This window comes from Sus scrofa, chromosome 8, assembly GCF_054392235.1.
Source record: "Sus scrofa isolate SSC_HxYL_T2T_F1_AM1 chromosome 8, Sscrofa_HxYL_maternal_Yorkshire_Landrace_v2.0, whole genome shotgun sequence".
Taxonomy (NCBI): domain Eukaryota; kingdom Metazoa; phylum Chordata; class Mammalia; order Artiodactyla; family Suidae; genus Sus; species Sus scrofa.
Window position 1 is genome coordinate 6,344,459 of NC_139390.1, and position 17,962 is coordinate 6,362,420.

The 17,962-nt window shown below is 60.7% G+C and overlaps 1 protein-coding gene across 2 annotated transcripts in view; it reads right to left on the minus strand.

The window, feature by feature from the left end:
- Positions 1 to 801: 801 nt before the first annotated feature.
- Positions 802 to 17,962, minus strand: part of WDR1 (WD repeat domain 1) — a 39,081-nt gene continuing 21,920 nt past the window's right edge. The window contains exons 6-15 of one of the 2 annotated variants that reach the window (XM_021101012.2): positions 15,133 to 15,210; positions 14,683 to 14,763; positions 14,184 to 14,417; positions 12,627 to 12,714; positions 10,999 to 11,155; positions 9,312 to 9,399; positions 6,257 to 6,367; positions 5,064 to 5,237; positions 3,229 to 3,373; positions 802 to 1,763 (exon numbers count right to left, since the gene is read on the minus strand). In XM_021101012.2, coding sequence (XP_020956671.1) covers positions 1,657 to 1,763; positions 3,229 to 3,373; positions 5,064 to 5,237; positions 6,257 to 6,367; positions 9,312 to 9,399; positions 10,999 to 11,155; positions 12,627 to 12,714; positions 14,184 to 14,417; positions 14,683 to 14,763; positions 15,133 to 15,210 — 1,263 coding nt within the window. In that variant the 3' untranslated portion in view covers positions 802 to 1,656. Of the gene's footprint in view, positions 1,764 to 3,228; positions 3,374 to 5,063; positions 5,238 to 6,256; positions 6,368 to 9,311; positions 9,400 to 10,998; positions 11,156 to 12,621; positions 12,715 to 14,183; positions 14,418 to 14,682; positions 14,764 to 15,132; positions 15,211 to 17,962 lie in introns of both variants that reach the window. The other variant, XM_084973842.1, reaches the window with a different exon arrangement.

A 17,962-nucleotide genomic window follows, 5' to 3' on the forward strand; every position in this document is an offset into this window, starting at 1 on the left:
TGTAACGACAAGGCAGGCAATCCTACGCTTTCAGAGTGTGACCCACTTTTATCCAGTTTACGGAATTATTTCCTTACTGATGTGAAAGGTGCCTGTCCCCAGTCGGAGCACACCTAGGAACTTTGTGTCCTATGGTGGCCTGAGTTTTAGTTATTACGGAGTGACAGGCAATTCTTTCCTTTTCCAGCTCCTTTTTATACATGAAACGTAGAAGAATCATGAGAACAGAAGGGGAAGACGTTTTATTAGGACTGAAAATTTACAGAATCTTTATGATGGATGCTGTCCTTCTGGCCGAGAAAAAGTTCATCTTTCTGTTATTGATTTGGTTGCTTGGGAATTGAGTTTTTCCACACTGAAATGCACGCTACACCTCACTTTTGAAGGCAGTCTCTGCCAGGTCACACAAGCTGCCACACAGAAACTTGAGAGTCAGGCTGGAGCTAGATCTCACCTGGTCCAATGTTTTCAGTTTACAAAGGTAGGAGTGAGCAGAGAAGAGAAGAGAGGTGGCCGAGGTCACACAGTGATTAGGGCCGGGATTTGGGGGGATTCTGGAGTCCCCTGCCTTCCCCAAACATCCTCCGAGGCTGCAGGCTGGGGAGAAACCCAAGCCTCAGGGGCCCACCCTCCACGTGTTCCCATCACACAAAGTCAGAGACCCACAGTGAAAAGATTCTTAACACTTCTCCATCTAATGTCTTAAAGTGCTTGAAGTGTATTCACAAGTGCAAGGGGAGTGGCTGCTCTCAGCCAGCATAACCAGTGATTCCGACACATGCAAAGAAACTCCAAAACACCGAGCTTTATACTTACTTTTAATTTCTGCACTGGAAAAGAAAAGGAAGGTATATATGAGGACAGGTTAGTTTACAGTGATTCCATCTTTGCCTTTAAATTAATCTTTGCTCTTGGGGGCAGAGGGGGGGAAAAAAAAGACAGGAAAACATCAAGGCAGGAGGGCAAAATGGTGATGGGGACGCCTCCCTGACTGGCTAGCGAGGGATCTAAAGGCCCGGAGGCAGCGCCGTAAACACTCACAGGCATCAGTTGGGATACATTTAGGAAAAAGACCAACAACAAAACACAAATCCCACGAATCCATTCTTAAAATCAAGCACAAAAACTGACAGTGAAACATGGGTTCCGGGCGCCCATCAGCCCGGAACCAGGCGCCGCCTGCGCTACAGCTCTGCCCTGCCGGCCCCTCTCTTCGCAGGTACGGAACCAGAAAGGCCCTGCAGGTGGGGAGGGCGGCTGGGACGACCTCCCGGAGCCACCGGCGGGTCTGTGTGCTTTGGAGGCTCTGCCTCTGGAATGTTCCGCGCGGGCCGGGCAGTGGGTTTGAGTCACGCGCCACACGTTGTTGAAGTGCTCACTTTATTTTCCATGTGCAAACTGTCACCGTCTAAAGCTTTCAGAAGGACGTGTACAGACTGGGTCACCCTGCGGGCCAGGGCGGGCAGGAGGCGGGCCTCCCTCCGGGGGCGGGGCCGAAGCAGCCACGAGGTGAGACCCCTCCCCCGGGGGCGGGACCGGGGCGGCCACGAGGTGAGGCCCCTCCCCCAGGGGCGGGGCGGGGCGGGGCAGAGAGAGAGAGGAGTGACTGAGCTGCGATCAACCGAGTCCCTGATTGGGTCCTCCGAGGAGGGCTCCTCAGTAGGAGATTGTCCACTCTTTGACAGAGGCGTCGTGGGAGGTCGTGACCAGCGTGTGCTCGTCCAGCCAGGCCAGGCTGCTCACGTGGTGGAGCCGGTGCGCATCTGGGGAGAAAGCAGGCGCTCTGAGCAAACCCCACCTTCCCAGGAGACGAAACCCGGCTCAAGAGCATCCGCAGGGCCCGGGGAATCCCACCGGGATCCTGGTCAGCCAGACCCCCTTCCTTCTTCTTAGAGGCGAGAGTCCGGGCGATGGAGGGGGAGCAGTTGTTCTCGCCCCCCGCCCCTCAAGCGACACTCAGCCATTAGCAGCATCCTGGCTGCAGCTGCCAGGTACCAGCAGCCCTGACGACCACAGCCGCCCCCTCCCGGGTTGCGTGTGTGTGTGAAACTCTTTTTTTCTACCCATAAAGCAACCTACTGACAACCCACAAACAGTACCCCGTATATCTGTGGTATTAATGGGGCGACAATGAATAAAAGGGTGAGAAAGACCAGGCTGGGGGCCTGTGCACACAACAGCCCAACCTAAGGCTTGCTTGTGACATCCAGTGACCTGTGACCCCAGAGCCTAGACAGGGACCTGGACTCTCATCCCATCTGTGGAGCTCCTGCTGCATCCTCAGCTTGCTGGTCCCCACCCCCAAAACAAGGGAACAAGTTCTGGGGGGCCCGACAGAGAGCTATTGTTAAATTCGTATTCAACACAAAAGGCTGCCTGCTGGGAGAGAACTCAGGAGAAGGGACCTGTGCCCAGGTGAGGTGGTGGCAGGTGGTGACACAGGGACGGGAGGAGCTGAGATCCACCCCGGATGGGCGTGATCCCACCCAGGGTCATGAGTCACCTACAGAGCCCCTGAAGTGAGCTACTGCCACATGTGCAAATACGCCGGGTTAAATAACATGTATTACTAAGAACAATTTTCCATTTGTTTTAAACGCTAGCACAGTGTCCAGTCCACATGTGGGTCACGTTACACTTCTACTGGACACCGTGGTCCTGGAGCAAGAACCTGGTCATGAGTTTAGACTGAAGGGGGTGGGGTGGGTGGGGAAGGCAGGTGCCGTGGTCTGAATGTTTGTGTTCCCCGAAATTCCTAAGCTTGAAGTCTAATGTCCAAGGCGATGGGTAAGGGGGGGGGGCTCTGGGAGGAGCCTAGGTCCCAAGCCTAGCTTAGTGCTCTGAGACAAGTGGCCCCTGCCATCACGTGAGGACACCCGATGAGTGTCTGTGACCTGCAAGGGGACGACCCTCCCGCGGCCATGCTGGCACCGATCCTGGACTTCAGCCTGAGAACTGTGAGCAGATTCCTGCGCTTTAGGGGCTGCCTGGTCTGGGGCGTTGTGGGGTAGAGCCGGAAACAGCTAAGATGAAGGAGTTGCCAGGAAAACCCCTCCTCTCGGTGTTCGCCCCCCACCATGCAGCCCACCAGCTCTCACTCTGGGCACACGGGCCGCCCTCTGCACGTCCACGGGGCCCAGCAGAGCCAATGTCTGCTGGAGAGCCAGGCCTCCAAGGGTCACTCCCGCCCCACGCTGTCTGGGGAGCCGAGGCAGGGGCGCCAGTCACCTTGGATCTTGACCCTGGTCTCGGGGTCACTGAGGGTCCACACGTACACCATCATGTCCATGCCGCCCGAGGCAAAGTGCTCGTTGTCTGGGGACCAGGCCAGGCAGACGATCTTGGCGTGGTGTCCATAGAAGACGTTGTTCTCCTGGGTGCAGATTGAAAACAGGTGGCAGGTCAGGGTTCAGGGCGGAGTCAGCGGGCGGCACCTCACCCAACCGTCACGGTGACAGGAAAGGGCCGGTGCTCAGGCATCGCCGTCTCTCTGCCAGGCTTCTGAAACTCTCACCAGCTCTCTGACTCCTCGAAACACCCCCTGGGTGCCCGCTGCTCCAAGGCACAGAAAGGTGCAGCCCAAGATCAAGCAGCAGCCACCACGCCCCCAGGACCCGGGCCGGGGGCTGCCCTCCTCGCGGGTATCACACGGGCTAGATGTGCCCTTGCCTGCGCATGGCTCTCGGCCTGGCGAGGGGACAGACAGAGATGCAGGCGGGGAAGGCGCTCGGTGCGGTGCTGGGGGAGGAGGGCTGCCGCCGGGCAGGGGGCCTGCAGGCAGGTGGGCCTTAGCGATGCTTTTACTTCAGGGCACCCCATCTGCATCTGGAGGTTGACCGTGACTTTCTTTTTCATGTTTGCCTCTTGCACCTCTTGTTGATCCTACTCTGCAGATGATTTAGCACACTGTGAACACGACTTGCTACGTGCAAATGAAATTACTTAAAATGTGATAAAGAGACTTTGATAAATGCGGTACCGAGGTGGAAGGGAACCACCTCCCGGGAGGTAGTTTTTTATGACGAGGGAGGTGTGGGCTGCAGGCATGAGCGCAGTGCAAGTACATTCACCTTTATTTTTCATTATATGTACTTTTTTTTTTTTTGGCTTTTTAGGGCGGCACTGTGGCATATGGAGGTTCCCAGGCTAGGGGTCCAATCAGCTGTAGCTGCTGGCCTACGCCACAGCCACACCAGATCCGAGCCGTGTCTGCGACCTACATCACAGCTTTTGGCAACACCAGACCTTAACCCACTGAGCGAGGCCAAGGATCGAACCTGCGTCCTCATGGGTTCTCGTCAGATTTGTTCCTGCTGAGCCACAGCTGGAACTCCTATATGTAAATTTTACAGTCAAAGATAAAACTGAGAAACTACTCAACTAGCTAATAACATGTAAGCTGAGGACTTCCTGGGGAAATGCACAGATGCCTGTAATGTACCTTAAATGCACAAAACATGGGCTCAGGAGATGAGCAGGACACAGTGGAATGGTAAGGGTACAGTCCAGGTGACAGGTTCTCGCCTCCGCTGCAGACGTCCAAACCATCCGCAGTGTCGGAAGTGGGGCGGGCAGGCCGGCTCGGTGGGAGCCGGGGCTGGACGACCCTCCCTTTGCCCTGAGGTCCAGTCACACCAGCTCCTCACACCCAGCAGGTGACTGAATCCCTCCAAAGCGCAGTCTCACTTGTGAAACAGGGCAGTTTGCTGGTGACAAACAGGACACCCTCTCACCTCACATGCTAGTGTCCTCAGCTGTCCTGCCGGAGTGGCATGGGTGTCCAGGGGCTTGGCAATGCACCCCCCCACCCCCCACCCCCGAGCATAAGGCCACTGGTGCTCACACTTTACAGGACTTTAAATGGCCATGAGACTCAAGGAAAAAAAGGTCCCGCCTAACTAAGCCCTCTGAGCGGGAAGAAGTCACATTTCTTGCTCTGGGAGCACCAAAGCCACGTGTCTTGTGTATCCGCCCGGTCAGTGATGACAAGGGGAGCGGCCAGGGCCCCTCGCACCCTCTGCTCTTCTGCCCGGCGTGGGGACAGAAGGCGGCCGCCCACTCACCGAGTAGCCGTCAGCAACGCTGAAAACCGTGACCACTTTGCTGGCGTCACACACGGCGAGGAAGGCGCCGTCGTGGGAATAGGCCACGTCGGTCACGGGGCCCTTGGCCTCCAGGAGCTTGCCCTCGTCCTTCAGCGTGGAGCCCAGGATGGAGTAGAGGCGGACGTTCCCGTCCTGCAGGAGGACAGGGGGCAGCGGGTCACCCCCGGCACACACGTGTACACAAGGGCTTGCATGCGCATGCGTGCACGCGCACACACGCATGCAGACACACACTCCTGACTCCCTTCTCTCTCGAGACGGGCCAGGGTATCAGGAAGAAGCAGTGCATTTCCCCCAGCGGCTGCCCCACCTCGGCCCTCTGTCCACATGCTGGTCCCTGTGCCAGGAGAGCTGCTGCCTCGTCCCCACGGCAGCGGAGGGCACCTGCGACAAGCCTGCAGCAGCTCTCCTGGCTGCCTTGGCAGTGGGAAGAATTACATTAAGTCACCTTAATTACTCTAAAAGCACATGAGAGTTAACTGCAATAAAAACGTGGGATCCCTGGCACCCCCAGTTCTGACTGCATGATGGGGTGCTCGGGAGTCTGCCTTTTCCACAAATATTCCAGAAGGTTCCGCTGTAGGTGACGACAGGCCAAACTCGGAGAAGCACCTGTACACAAGCTCGTCTTCAGTGGGGGCCCCTGATCGGACCGTCCCCTGGCCCCACAGCCCTCCCCCGACCAGCAGGTCCCCAAAGGCACAGGCTCCTCTCCTGCTCCGTCCAGCCCATATCCTGGCAAACGTCCCATTCTCGTGGTGTCCAGGCCCCTCTCCTCAGGGGCCAGGAAGAGCAGATGACAGAGGAGCCGCCCAGGACCCAGGCACCCCAAGGGAAACCATGAACCCCTTTGGTTGGGTGTGAGGACTCTCCAGCCCCCCACCTACTCAGGATGAGCCCAGCTTGGAACACAGCTCCTTTCTTACGTGTTGCACCCCTGGGCCCCCCAACGGCCCACAGTGCCAACACCTCCCTGCCCTGTACCCTCCGGTGCCAGGACGCTGCTGTGTCACCAGGGACCAGCAGCCTGGGGGAGGGGTGGGCTCCATTGTTCCCACCTCCCTCCTGCCCGGGGGGCAGCCCTGCACCCTCAGAGCATCTCCCAAATTTCCCAGATCCCCCAGGCAGAAGGTGTGGGGACAAGAACTTACTGCGCCCCCAACAGCCACCGTCTCGCCACCGGGGTGCACCGCCACCACTTCGGGCTCGTAGCCGGGGTTGTCGATACTGAAGCACTTCCTCTGGTCCTTCAGCAGGACGATCTAGGGCACACGACACCCGTTAGAGCGGCAGAGGCCCTGTGCTGTCCTCGACCTTCCGGCGGAGGGCCAGTGCCAGGCCTGGCAGGGCTCCAGCCACACTTAGTGGGGTTGGCCCTGGCCTGAGACCCTATGGTGTTTCGTCCCTCATCAATCGACAGGGACAGTGGCCTTCCTCTTCACGGTGCTGCCACGAGCACGGGCCGTGAGCATCACCGTCACTGTCATCGCTCCACCAATGGTGCCGCTGTCACAACCAGCGCGGATTCTCGGGAAGCTGACACCTGGACTTGAGTCCCTCCAGCTACACGGCACGCGCAACCAACGAGCCCCGCTGAGCAGAGCTCTCACCGCGTCAAGGAGCCACAACACCTGGAAGTGACGAGGCTTGGAGCTGACACGAGAAACAAACAGGACAGGCTACACTTCTAAGTTCTGGCTTCTCAGGTGCAAAGAAACACCCTTTGCAACTCTGACCCACAGTGAGTCAAACAGCTAATGAAGTCAATGTGAGTCCCCAAAGCCCGGGGAGACAGTGCTCGTGCCCCATCTAGAGAAAACCTGGCCCAGACTCCAGAGGTACATGTGGCACCGGGGCTCCCTGCTCCCTGCCAGCCTCCGCCTGAGCTCAGGACAAGATGACGCAGAGCAAAGTGGCCGGGAGGGACCCACTGCCCCTCCCCTGCGCCCCACCCCAGCACCAGCCTTGACTCCCTCCCACTTGGCTGGGAAGGACAGTGTCCTCAGGCGGGGCCGAGCACCTGGGTGGCCAGGCCCTGCTGAAGGGCTCTGGTGACAGACAGGGCTTGGTCCTGACTCAGCCACCTGCTGGCCCAGGGTGGGGGCGGGGTGATGGGGAGGGGACAGGAAGGACACACATAGTGGATGAGCTGTCCTGAGCCTCCCGGGGTTAAGAACCTGGCCGTGGCCAGACTTCCTGAAGCCGGCTCAGGGCTGCAGGTACACAGTTGGCCTAATGGAAGCAAACACAGCAGCAGCTAGGGTTCAGCGCACGTGAGTCCTGCTAAGTGTGGTATGTCCCTGGGGTGGCAGGGTCACCTCCCAGCCTACGGGAGGCAAAGAGGTGCGAAGGGTCATCCACGAGCCCAAAGCCTCACAGCTCTGAGCAGTTAAGCGAGGACTCAGGCCTGAGCCACGGGACCCCAAACCCCTGTCCTGGTCACCACACTGTGCCTTCCGCCCTCTGGCGCACAGTCCAGGGAGACCCTCCCCCATGCCACCCTCACGTCGCAGCCCCTCCTGGGTCTAACCGCTGGACTGACCCCAGAAGCGTGGCCCCCTCTGTGACAGCTCTGGCTTCATCTGTCACATCCCTGCACAAGTCACCAGCTGTCCCACCAAGGGTAGGCAGCCCCTCCCCCACCCTGGGGGAGTGCCACGGGTGGGGGAGGCAGAAGGGCACCCGATGGGTGGGCAGTGGCCCCCCTCACTGAAAACACCCCAAGGAAGGTTTTGCTTCATCACTGCCCGATTCAGGAAGTGCACTCGGCCCCTACACCTGGCGGGCGGGAAAGGCTGAGGGCCTTTGTCCAAACTTGCCCAGGAGGTAAGACTTGGATGTGGCTGCTCTCTGACCCCTTCTAGCATGTTCTGCGGGCCCTAAGAGCAGCAATGGGGAGTGCAACCAAAGCCCCTACCTGGAGTGGGGGTCAGGATGCCCTAGAGAACCCGGGGAGTGACAGCACATCACAGAAGAGCGGTCACATCCCGCCCCGAGGGCCCCCGACTCCTGGGGAGCTGTACTTGCCCATTCGTCCTGGGTGGAGCCCTGGGCGTGAGCCTCGAGGAAGGCCTGTCCCCACACAGATCCAGACAGCAAACCCATGCCTGCGGCCGGGAGGAGGCGGAGCCAGGGCCGCGGGGCCCAGGCTCTGTCTCGCCTACAGAGGCCAGGTGCTCAGGCAGGCCCACCCCACGGAGCAGCGGCACCCCTGCCTGTCCTGCTAGAAGATGGGCTTCCATGCGGCCCCGCCCCTCACTGGGGTCTGCCAGCCCGACTGCTCGTGCACCCCGCTGACCATCCAGGCCGCCCGTGGTAATTGCTTGGCAAGAAGTCTGCGTTATCTGGGACACACAGGAATCACTCTCCCTGAAGCAATTAAGCTCAGGGAATGGGGGGGGGGCAGGCAGTGGAGCCAAATGACAGCTCTCTGTGGCGGGTCTGTCACTCGGGCTGACAGGGGCCTCCCCAGATCTGCAGGCTGGGACGCCGGGCCCGCTGACAGGTGGCGTCAGAGCAGGATCCTGGATAAAGTGGGTCAGGCTTGGGTCTCAGTCGGGGCGCTTTGTTCCAGAAATGCCAGGGTCAGTGTATAGAGACCTCCCTGCCATGAAGGGGACCCGGGTGCAGAGCCGGAACAGCAAAGCCCCTCCCGGCCTGGGTGCTGCCCTCCCCGTCGCCACGTGGCGGCAGGGTCGCCCTCAGCCCCCTTGCTCGTGGAGACGGCACGAGGGGCTCGACACACACGCCCTCATGATCCTCCCTGTGAGCTGCGGTGAGAAAACTGTCCTCACTCAGAGAGGGTGAGGAACATGCCTGAAGCCACACAGCTCCGAGGCTGCAGGACTGGGATTTCACTTGAGTGAGGACACAGCCGCCGTGGCTGTGCCTCTTGTGGGCCTCAGGGGTTAGGGACATGCAGGCATCTGGCCCAGGTTCAAATCCCAGCTCCATTCTTCCCCAGGCAGAGACCCCGGGCATCTTGCTCTCTGTGCCTCAGCTTCCTCACCTGCCAGGTGTTGGGGGAGGACTCATGCCTGACTGATAGGACAGTTGAGGATGCAGTGCCCATGTGTGACTCCCCTGGCAGCGTGCCAACAGGGCTCAGTAGGAAGGGGGTTGAGGGGCGTGGGGGCCAGAGGCTGCGCAGTGTCGGCTCGCACCTGCTCCCCCCCACCGCCCCGTTTCCTCCAAACCCAGTCGTACCTGCCCGATGCACACGACCACGGTGTAGCCCCCGGGCCCCACGGCCACGCACTTCGGCTGAACCTCCAGTTTCACGACCCCCTGCCCGCTGTGGAGAGAAGGGAGCCGTTATTTCAGGCTGCAGGGGAGGAGGGCGGAGCAGACACTCAGAACCACTGCGACTCGGGCCATGGAAGGCAACCCTGCCGCATTATCTACAGAAGGAGCCTCTGCTCAAACACGGGATGGGTGAAGACGGACCCGGGACCCTGGGAGAGAGAGATGAGGGGTCCAACGGGGGCTGGGACGAGGGGAGGGAGGTGGCGAGAGGAAGGGAAGGGAGCCCTTCGCGTCCCCACGCATCCGGGACGGGACCGCCTCCAGCACCATCCTGCCTGGCCGTCTGTCTGCATGTGCGTGGCCAGACCCTGGCATCCCCAGGTACAGGCAGGACTGGCTCTGGCTCCACCCTCCCACGGACACAACCAGTTTTCTCCGCAGGGAAATTTAAAAAAAAATTCAATACTTTTAAAGGGTGAAGATTGTGCTGTGTTCACTTTTGGCTAAAACTGTGAAAACACATCTAGAAAAATGTGCACATGCAAAAAACACTTCTTGAAAATGGTAAAATGGGGAAAATCCTGAGTGACTGGGCTCCTGTGACAGAGTGACCAGGCTGTGGGTCCTCTCATCGGCCAGGCCTCAGGGCAGGTCCAGCCCCTGGGGTGCTAACGCCAGGGCGTCATTGCAGGGCTGCATTAAGATGTTGGCACCCACAAAAAAAAAACAAAACAAAACAACAAAACACTACAAAAACGGCATCCATTGTGGTGCAACAGAAACGTTATCTGACCTAGGAACCATGAAGTTGCGGGTTCGATCCCTGGCCTTGCTCAGTGGGTTAAGGATCTGTGGTGTAGTCCGCAGACTCGGCTTGGACTGGGTGTTGCTGTGCCTGTGGCGTAGGCCGGCGGCTACAGCTGATTTGACCCCTAGGGAACCTCCATATGCCATGGATGCAGCCCTAAAAGGACAGAAAAGACAAAAAAAAAAGAAAAAAAAAAAGGAAGAGGCCAGTGCCCAGACACCTGGTTCTGGGGCGGCTCGTGCACTTATGGCGAGGCTGACCTTCCAACACCTAGGCTACATGGAGTAGGTGAGGCCCACAGATGACCAAGCATGAGGGTCCCCAAGGTGTCCTCCAGGAGCCCAGGGCGTCCAGTGAGACGGCCGGCGGGATGTGGGGGTGTCTATACAGAGCAGAGGGAGGCGGGGTGTGCGAGGTACGGCAGGTGCTAAGAACATCCACCACTCAGGACTCGTCCGTCTCCACCGCGCCCAGTGCTGAAGACACGGGTACTGTCCCAGCTCCAGCAACGTGGGTCCAGGGCCCAAGAGCCCATCATGATGGCACCGCCTTTACTCAGCTGCACCCCACCCCGAACAGCCATGTGCATCAGTCTGCTGTGCAGAGCACCTGCCACGGCCCCGCCGGCCCTGCCTTCCCCACCGGGAACAGAGATGAGGAGGGGGTGAGGTCAGCCCCAGGGCCGTGCAGGCCGCCTGGAGCCCAGCTCCCCGCCTAGGGCCTGGTGTGGGGGGTGAGCGCTCAGGGAAAGGGGTGGGTGGAGAGGAGCCCGGAGGAGGCCGTCGGTGGCGAGCAGGAAGGCGACAGGGCAGGCGCGGCTGGCCCCGGCCCGCAGCTCACCTGTAGTCCCGCAGCGAGAGGCTGGTGTACCGCACTGTGTCGTCCATGCTGCAGCTCACCAGCTGCCCCGACTCGTCCACGGTCATCCTGGACACCTGGTTCGTGTGGCCCTTCCCGGCGAAGGAGTCGTTCTCCCCCGTCTCCGAATCCCAGTAATGTGGGCAGGGGTTAAGGAAGAGCCTGGCGTCCTGGAGGCGGTGGGGGACCCCGGGGAGGCCATGGCCAGCCCCTCGACCCGGGCCACGCACTGGGGGCAGGAAGTGGCCACTGGGCCTGAGGGGCTCCTCACGCACGTCTAAGTCTGAGCTCTAGGGAGCAGACATTCTGTGGAACCAGCAAGAGGCTGACACAAGCTGGCGGGCCATGGACAGCCCCACACGCCCAGTCAGGGACAGTCCACCTGCCCAACTGGGCCCATCACAGGACCGTGCTGACCTGCAACTGTGGAGCGACACCTCTGGGGGTGTCAGCTCAGGAGGCCGCATCTTCCAGGACCACACTCGAGCCAGGGCTCCCTGCGCCCCCCACGCTTTCTAGCCCACGACCGTCTGTAAGAGGCTGGCTGTGCCCTGGTGCCCAGCCGATGGTCACCCAGGTGCCACTAGGTAAGTGGCCCAGAGCTGACCAGCCTGCACGGGGCCGGTTTGTGGCCACTCAGGGGTGAGGTGTGTTTTAAGTTAAGAGACTCTCCTTTTTCACCAACAAACGCGAATCTCATTTCCAACGAGGGCTGCTGTGCTGGGGGAAGCCCCGTGTACCTCCCGCCGTCTGGTGAAGAAGCCCCAGCCGTCGATACCCTAGCAGGCTAAGGCTGTGGTGCACTGACACCCGGCTGGGGACGAGCGGGGAGGAGGGAGTGGGGCCAGGCAAGACCCCTGCTGTGCCCTCCACCTGCTTCCATTTAATGGGGCGAGGGCGCCTCATCTGTGCTCCTCCCTTGGGGCGTGGGGGGGACACTTCCCAGGGACCAAGCCCTGTGGACAGAAGGTGGGCCTGCAGGGGCAGGAGAAGCACAGGGTCTGAGGGAGCCTCCCGGAGGCCTGGCAGCCAGTAGACCAGGAGCCAGTCTGCAGGGCAGGCCTCGCCTGCACCAGTGTCCTCAGGGGCAGAGGCAGCCAGGCCACCTGCGGGGACCCTCAGACTGGGAGGAGGGGCCACTGGCCGCAGGCCTCCAACACACACCAGAAGGGGCTGTGAGGGCTGCCGGGACCTCTGGGAAGGGACGGCAAGGTTCCTCACTGGGGGAGGGAGGGAGGCTTAGTTCCTGCCCAGCTCTGCTGCCACCTGAACTTCTCTTTTCCCGTTTTTAAATCAAGGGGACTCTAACACGTCACTTCTGCTGCGCCTGACAGGGACAAGCGTAGCCTAGGTCACATACAGGGAGAAGCAGCTCAAGTTCAGGGAATTTCAGCCGCCGCTCTAGGCCGCACACCAAGAAGTGACCCCACGGGGTCAAGGCCGCAGCCTGGAGCTGAGGGTGGACTGGGCACCTCTCAGTGGTCAGGTCGGTCTGGTCCAAGGCCCCGCAGCTGCCGCCTGGCTGGCCTTGCCTTTGGCACCGTGGGAACAGGAAACTCCCGCCTCTCCTGCCAGGGGCCCTGGTGCCAGCGCCGTGAGTCAAAGGATATTAATGTGTCCGTCGTGGCTCCCAGAGTAGATGTACGACTTGCCGCCGTTTTTATGCACCGTCAGGCACTGGATGGATTTGCTGTGACCCTGCGGGAGACAGGCGGGCAGGTGAACTGAGGACGCGCCACCCTGCCTGGGACCGTCAACCGCTCTCTCCAGCCCCGCGGCCCTGGGATGGAGAGGCAGAGCCTTCAAGGCCGCGCAGCCTGAGGTGCCTGAGACACCACCCCCTGCTGACTCAGCCCTGACAAACCCTTGACCTTTGCGCCCCTCCCTCCAAGGCACCCTCTGGAACCCCCGCAGAGCGCCCGGTCCAAGCCAAGGCCGCCCAAGGAGGAAACGCCACTCAGGCCTCCCACGAAGGGCGAGCCCCCACCTGGGGGTGAAGCAGGGTCGCGGGGTCAGGCTCAGGGGCCCACGGTTCACAGAAGCAGGGAGGGGACTAGCCACTAGAGGTCCAGAGTCCCGGGTGCTGCCGACAGTGGGTCCTCTACCCAGAGCTCCGGCTCCACACCCGCCTGTGGGGTCTGCACAGCCCTGAAGCAGCTGAGTGAGCAGCTTGCGGGTTTGGTCCCAGGGGGCTCAGAGTGGGGTGCGGGATGGAGCCCAGCTTTGGAAACCCCTGCCTTGAAAGCATGGCTCAGAGTCCGTGGAGAGAGTCACCCGCCCAGGGCGCCAGGGCAGGTAAGGCCCATCCCAGGCTCCCCCCACCCCATCCCCTGCAGGTCTGCAACGGGAAGTGCCAGGGCAGGTGAGGCCCATACCACCCCCCACTTCTGACCATCCCCCAGAAGGTCTGTAATGGACGATGCCAGGGCAGGGCCCCATGACAAAGGATCCTGGTCTGGCTGCAACTTCGTGAGACACCCACATCCTAGGGCCGAAGGAGGGTTGACCCCCATCTGGAGGGGACACTCAGGACAGACCCTGGTGCTCAGCTGGCTTGAGTGAGCCATGCTGGGGACACGGACAAGAGGCAGGGGCGGGGTCCTAGCCCTCCAACCACTTCCTGCTGTGCAAATCTCAGGCCTCTGCTGCTCAGGCTCCACCTACTTCTGCAAGTTCATTTCCTCCCACTCCCCACCGCTCCCTGATGCCTCGCGACCTAACCACACAGAACCAGAGCCTCCCTGCCGCCCATTCCTCACACAGGAAGGCCCAGCTCCAAGGCCTGCTGGCCCCCACGTCTGCAGTGAGGTCCAACCACATGCTCCAGCTTGGGGCTCAGCATCTTCCTGGTCCTGCCTCATGAGCAGACACAGCCTGTCATGGGCTCCTAACAGAAGGAGACCGATCCCCTTGGGACAAGTGACCCTGAAGGCAGGGGCGAGGCCCACTGGTCTGAACCCCAGGCCTGACTGTCCAGCTTTTACAGCCGCTTAAGGGGAACTTGGCACCTGGCCTCCCACCTCTGCTAAAGCCACATCCCCAAAGCCATCAGCATCCTGCTGTTCCAGCGGGCCTGGCCTCACCTCGGCTTCCCCCCCTCCCGGCAGGGCGCATGCCTCTCTTCCGGCCACCCCTGCAGGCAGAGCCGCTGGGCAGCACGGCCTTACCTTGATGACCCGCAGGGGTTTGCTGGGGTTGTTCTTGTCCAGGTAATTGATGTAGCCGGACAGGGAGATGCTGAGGAGGTGGTCCTTCTGCCACAAGCAGCCCAGCTGCTGGTCCAGGACGTTGGAGCCCATGGTAAACGTGTTGACCACAGAGTTGACATTGACGTCCCAAACTTTAGAGGTTTTGTCTCCGGAAGCGGAGAGCAAGTGAGTGCTATCAGGACTCCAGCTGATCTAAGCAAGTGAAGAGGCAAGCACGTGTCAGAGCACCCCAGAGGGGAAAGAGACCCCAAAAGCAGCCTGTCCACGGCCCCCATTTCTGAGCAGTGGGTGGGAGATGCCAGGGCAAGGACAGGCTGAGTGTCCTGGCCACCGGCCAGCCCAGACCATGTCGCCCTGTTCCACGTGGACTTGAAGCGCTCGCTGCCCCCGACGTCTAAGCCCTCACAGCTCAAGCTTCCAAGCGTAGCCCGCGCACGTGTGGCAGATCCATACTCACAGCATAGATGCCGCCGTCGTGAGCCTTGCTTCCTCCCAGCGAGCACACCTTCTCTCCCGTCTTCCCGTCATAGATGTAGATCTTTCAAGAAATACACACAGATGTGCACCACGTGTGCGTGAGGGCACTCTCAGCAGTCGGCGCAATGAACAAGCTCGTCCTACCACCCCTGCTCCATCAAGAGGGCTGGCAACCAGCACTCTCGCAAAAAGAACTCATCTAAAAAGGTGCGAAGAGACTGCGTTTTGAGCTCCTCGAAAAGGAGAGAGACTGAGACGGGCCTGGTGCTTTGATGACACAGCCCATGAACAGGTGCATCTGGGGAAGGCGAAGGAGAAAGATTTCTACATCCTGCGGATGGAGCCCAGCCTCAGGGAGTCTGTTCTGAGCAGTGGCCGAGGACGAGCTGGGCCCCCACCTCCACGGCCCCCGCCCGGCCCCAGCCCTCACCTGGCCGTCGGCGCTGGCCGTGGCAAATCTGTTCCCGTCAGGAGAGAATCGCACACAGTTGACGAAGCGGCTGTGGTCCTGTGGGAAGCGGACAGTTACCCACTGATGACAGGTGGTTTAGGCACATGCTGTGAACCAGGCAGCCCACGACCACGACTGGTGTGGACACCCATCCTCGGAAGACTTCAGGGCTTAGGACGAGCCCCAGGGAGACTCACTGGGAGGTCTGGTTCGGCCGGGAAGGCCTCCCTCCGCTGTGACGTGCGCCATGATCTCCACAGACACGGACGGCCCCCGCCTCCCTCTGGACCCGGAGGGGCTCCAGCCCAGAACCCTTATGCTTAGCGAGGCTGGGACCGTGAGGCCTCGTCCCTGAGTCCTGGCCTGGGCCCAGCACACAGAAGGCACTCAGTGGGCATTTGCTGAATGACCTGAAGTTTTCTGTTTTCTTTTTTAGGGCCACAGCCGTGGCATAAGGAAGTCCCCAGGCTAGGGGTCGAATCGGAGCTGCCGGCCTATGACACAGCAACACCGGATCCCAGCCGAGTCTTCGACCTACACCACGGCTCAAAGCAACGCCGGATCCTTAACCCACTGAGCAAGGCCAGGGACTGAACCCGCATCCTCATGGATACTAGCTGGGCTCATTACCACTGATCCACAACGGGAACTCCCTGAACTGAGATTTTAAAGAAATCACACAGTGGCCATGACCTTTGGGGAGTAAGGGTCTGAGTGAACGAGGAGACATGACCTCCAGGGTGATTCCATCACCTGAGAAGTAAACGAACCCATTCCTTCCTCAGTCAACAAGGCTTTGCATCAGAGCATGATCCTGTGAAAACCCCACAAGCCACCAACACGAAGCCCAGCCCCTGTCCTATCCCACCTGCCGGCAGGCATTTACCTCTCAACTCTTCTGGGGGCGGGGTGAACTGAGTGGGACCGACCTGCAGGGAAAGCCCTTCCGCTGGGTGCTATCACCTGCGCCCACCCCCCGCCCTGGTATCACTGACCAGCTTAAAACACGAGCTGCTGGGGCAGAAGCAGCTGCACATGTCTGACTGTGTAACGTTAAGAGGCTGAACTGTGCCCTGAAAAGATAGGCTGAAATCCTGGGGACCTGTGAACGTGACCTTGTTTGGCAAGAGGGTCATTGCAGGGGTAGTCAGGCTAAGAGGGGGTCCCGAGGGAGGGCCCTGCCCCAAGCCCACCGGTGTCCCTGTGGGAAGAGGGCGGTGTGGACTCGGCAGACGCAGAGGCTGGTTACGCTCCAGCGCGAAGGAAGGACTGGCTTTGCCTTTTCAGTGTCCTGTGTGCCCTCATCCTCGGCTTCCTTTTCTTTCTTTTTTCTTTTTTGGTGGAGAGCTGCAGCGGCTTGAAGTGGCTCAGTTCCCAGGCCAGGGATTGAACTCGGGCTGCAGCAGTGAAAGCACCGAGCCCTAACCACTGGCCCACACGGGACCTTCCCCATCCTCCTCTAAGGCTCTGCTGTTTCCAGGTCCGCGGAGGAGGAGGACGGCCGTGTCCAGCAGGCGCGCAGTCCGCCCAAGTGAACCAAAGTGATGCCAAACAACTTTCCAAACCGGGGTCTCTCAGCCCCCCCCCCCCCGCCCCCGACTCCTCCCCTCCATGGCTGCCGCTCCCCTGTCATCCTCCCTCTCCAAGGCCCCGGGAGCCCCCAGCAACCCCTCCACCCCCCGCCCCAGGAGACAAGCAGGCCCAGAGCGGCTGGCTCGTGAGAACCCAGGGCTCCAGTTTCTCGCCCGGAGCTGCCCGGACCCTGCTGGCTGTGGGCCTGGACAGGAAGCAGGCAGGCTGGCCAGGGAGCCTCCCGGAGGTCAGATCCTTAACTCCTCAGGCCACTGCCGCTGTCCTGCCGTCCCCATGGCTGTCAGGGGCCAGCTGCACACTGAGGGCCCTGCTGGGGTTCAGAGCTGGTGGTGGAAGGGCCCCTCTCTATCCCCCAGAACTGCTCTGTGGGGAGGGGAGGACGGGCAAGCCAGCACGGCTCCCAGATGAGGTCAAAGGAAGAGCTCTTAGGTGACAAAACCCTGGCTCAAGTCCCAGACATCTGCCCGAAGGCCTGGTCCTCTTGTCCTGACCTCTACCACTCACCGGTCCCTGCTGCTCTGGTCTCCTCTGCAGTGAGGAGGGCGAGGCGAGGGCTGGGGCTGGCTCCCCCCGGGGGCCCCTGGGACTGACCGAGCCCCGGCCAGGCCCCCCAGGAACCAGGATGCCAGGAGCTCGGCGCAGCGGAGCAGATGACAGGGCGGAAGAGCTGGCTCTGGTGGGGGTGCGAGGAACACGCTGTGAACCAGAGCCCCTTGGCCACCCTGCGCTCAACTCGAGCCCCAGCTAAGTGGCTGCCTGAGAGAACAGGCATGGACCCAGCGGTGGGGGGCAGAGGCAGCACAGACACCAGGCCCCCATCTCTGCGGCCGGAGCCATCCCACTGACGCTCCAGGTGGCATCACACGTGTGGACGTGTAGTCTGTCTCCCCGCTGGGTGAAGGTGCCCCTCCCCAGGCCTGGAACAACGGGGTGCAGGCTGGATGGGCAGACACCCCCGGGCACCGGGCGCCATGGCTTTAGAAGATCCTCCCTGCCAACTTGTCCTGCAACTCGAGCCAGGAGCCCAAGTGAGCAGGAGGCTGATGTCTGCTCTTGAAATAGCCCATTTAAAGGGAGGAACCAGGAGCAGCCCATTAACCAAAAAAGTGAGGGCTAAAAATAGCCCACTCCGCAGGGAGAGAGAGGCCAGAGTACAGAGGAGGAGCGGGTCTGGGGGTTCAGATGACTACGCGGGGCTCCCGCCCCCTCCCTCCCA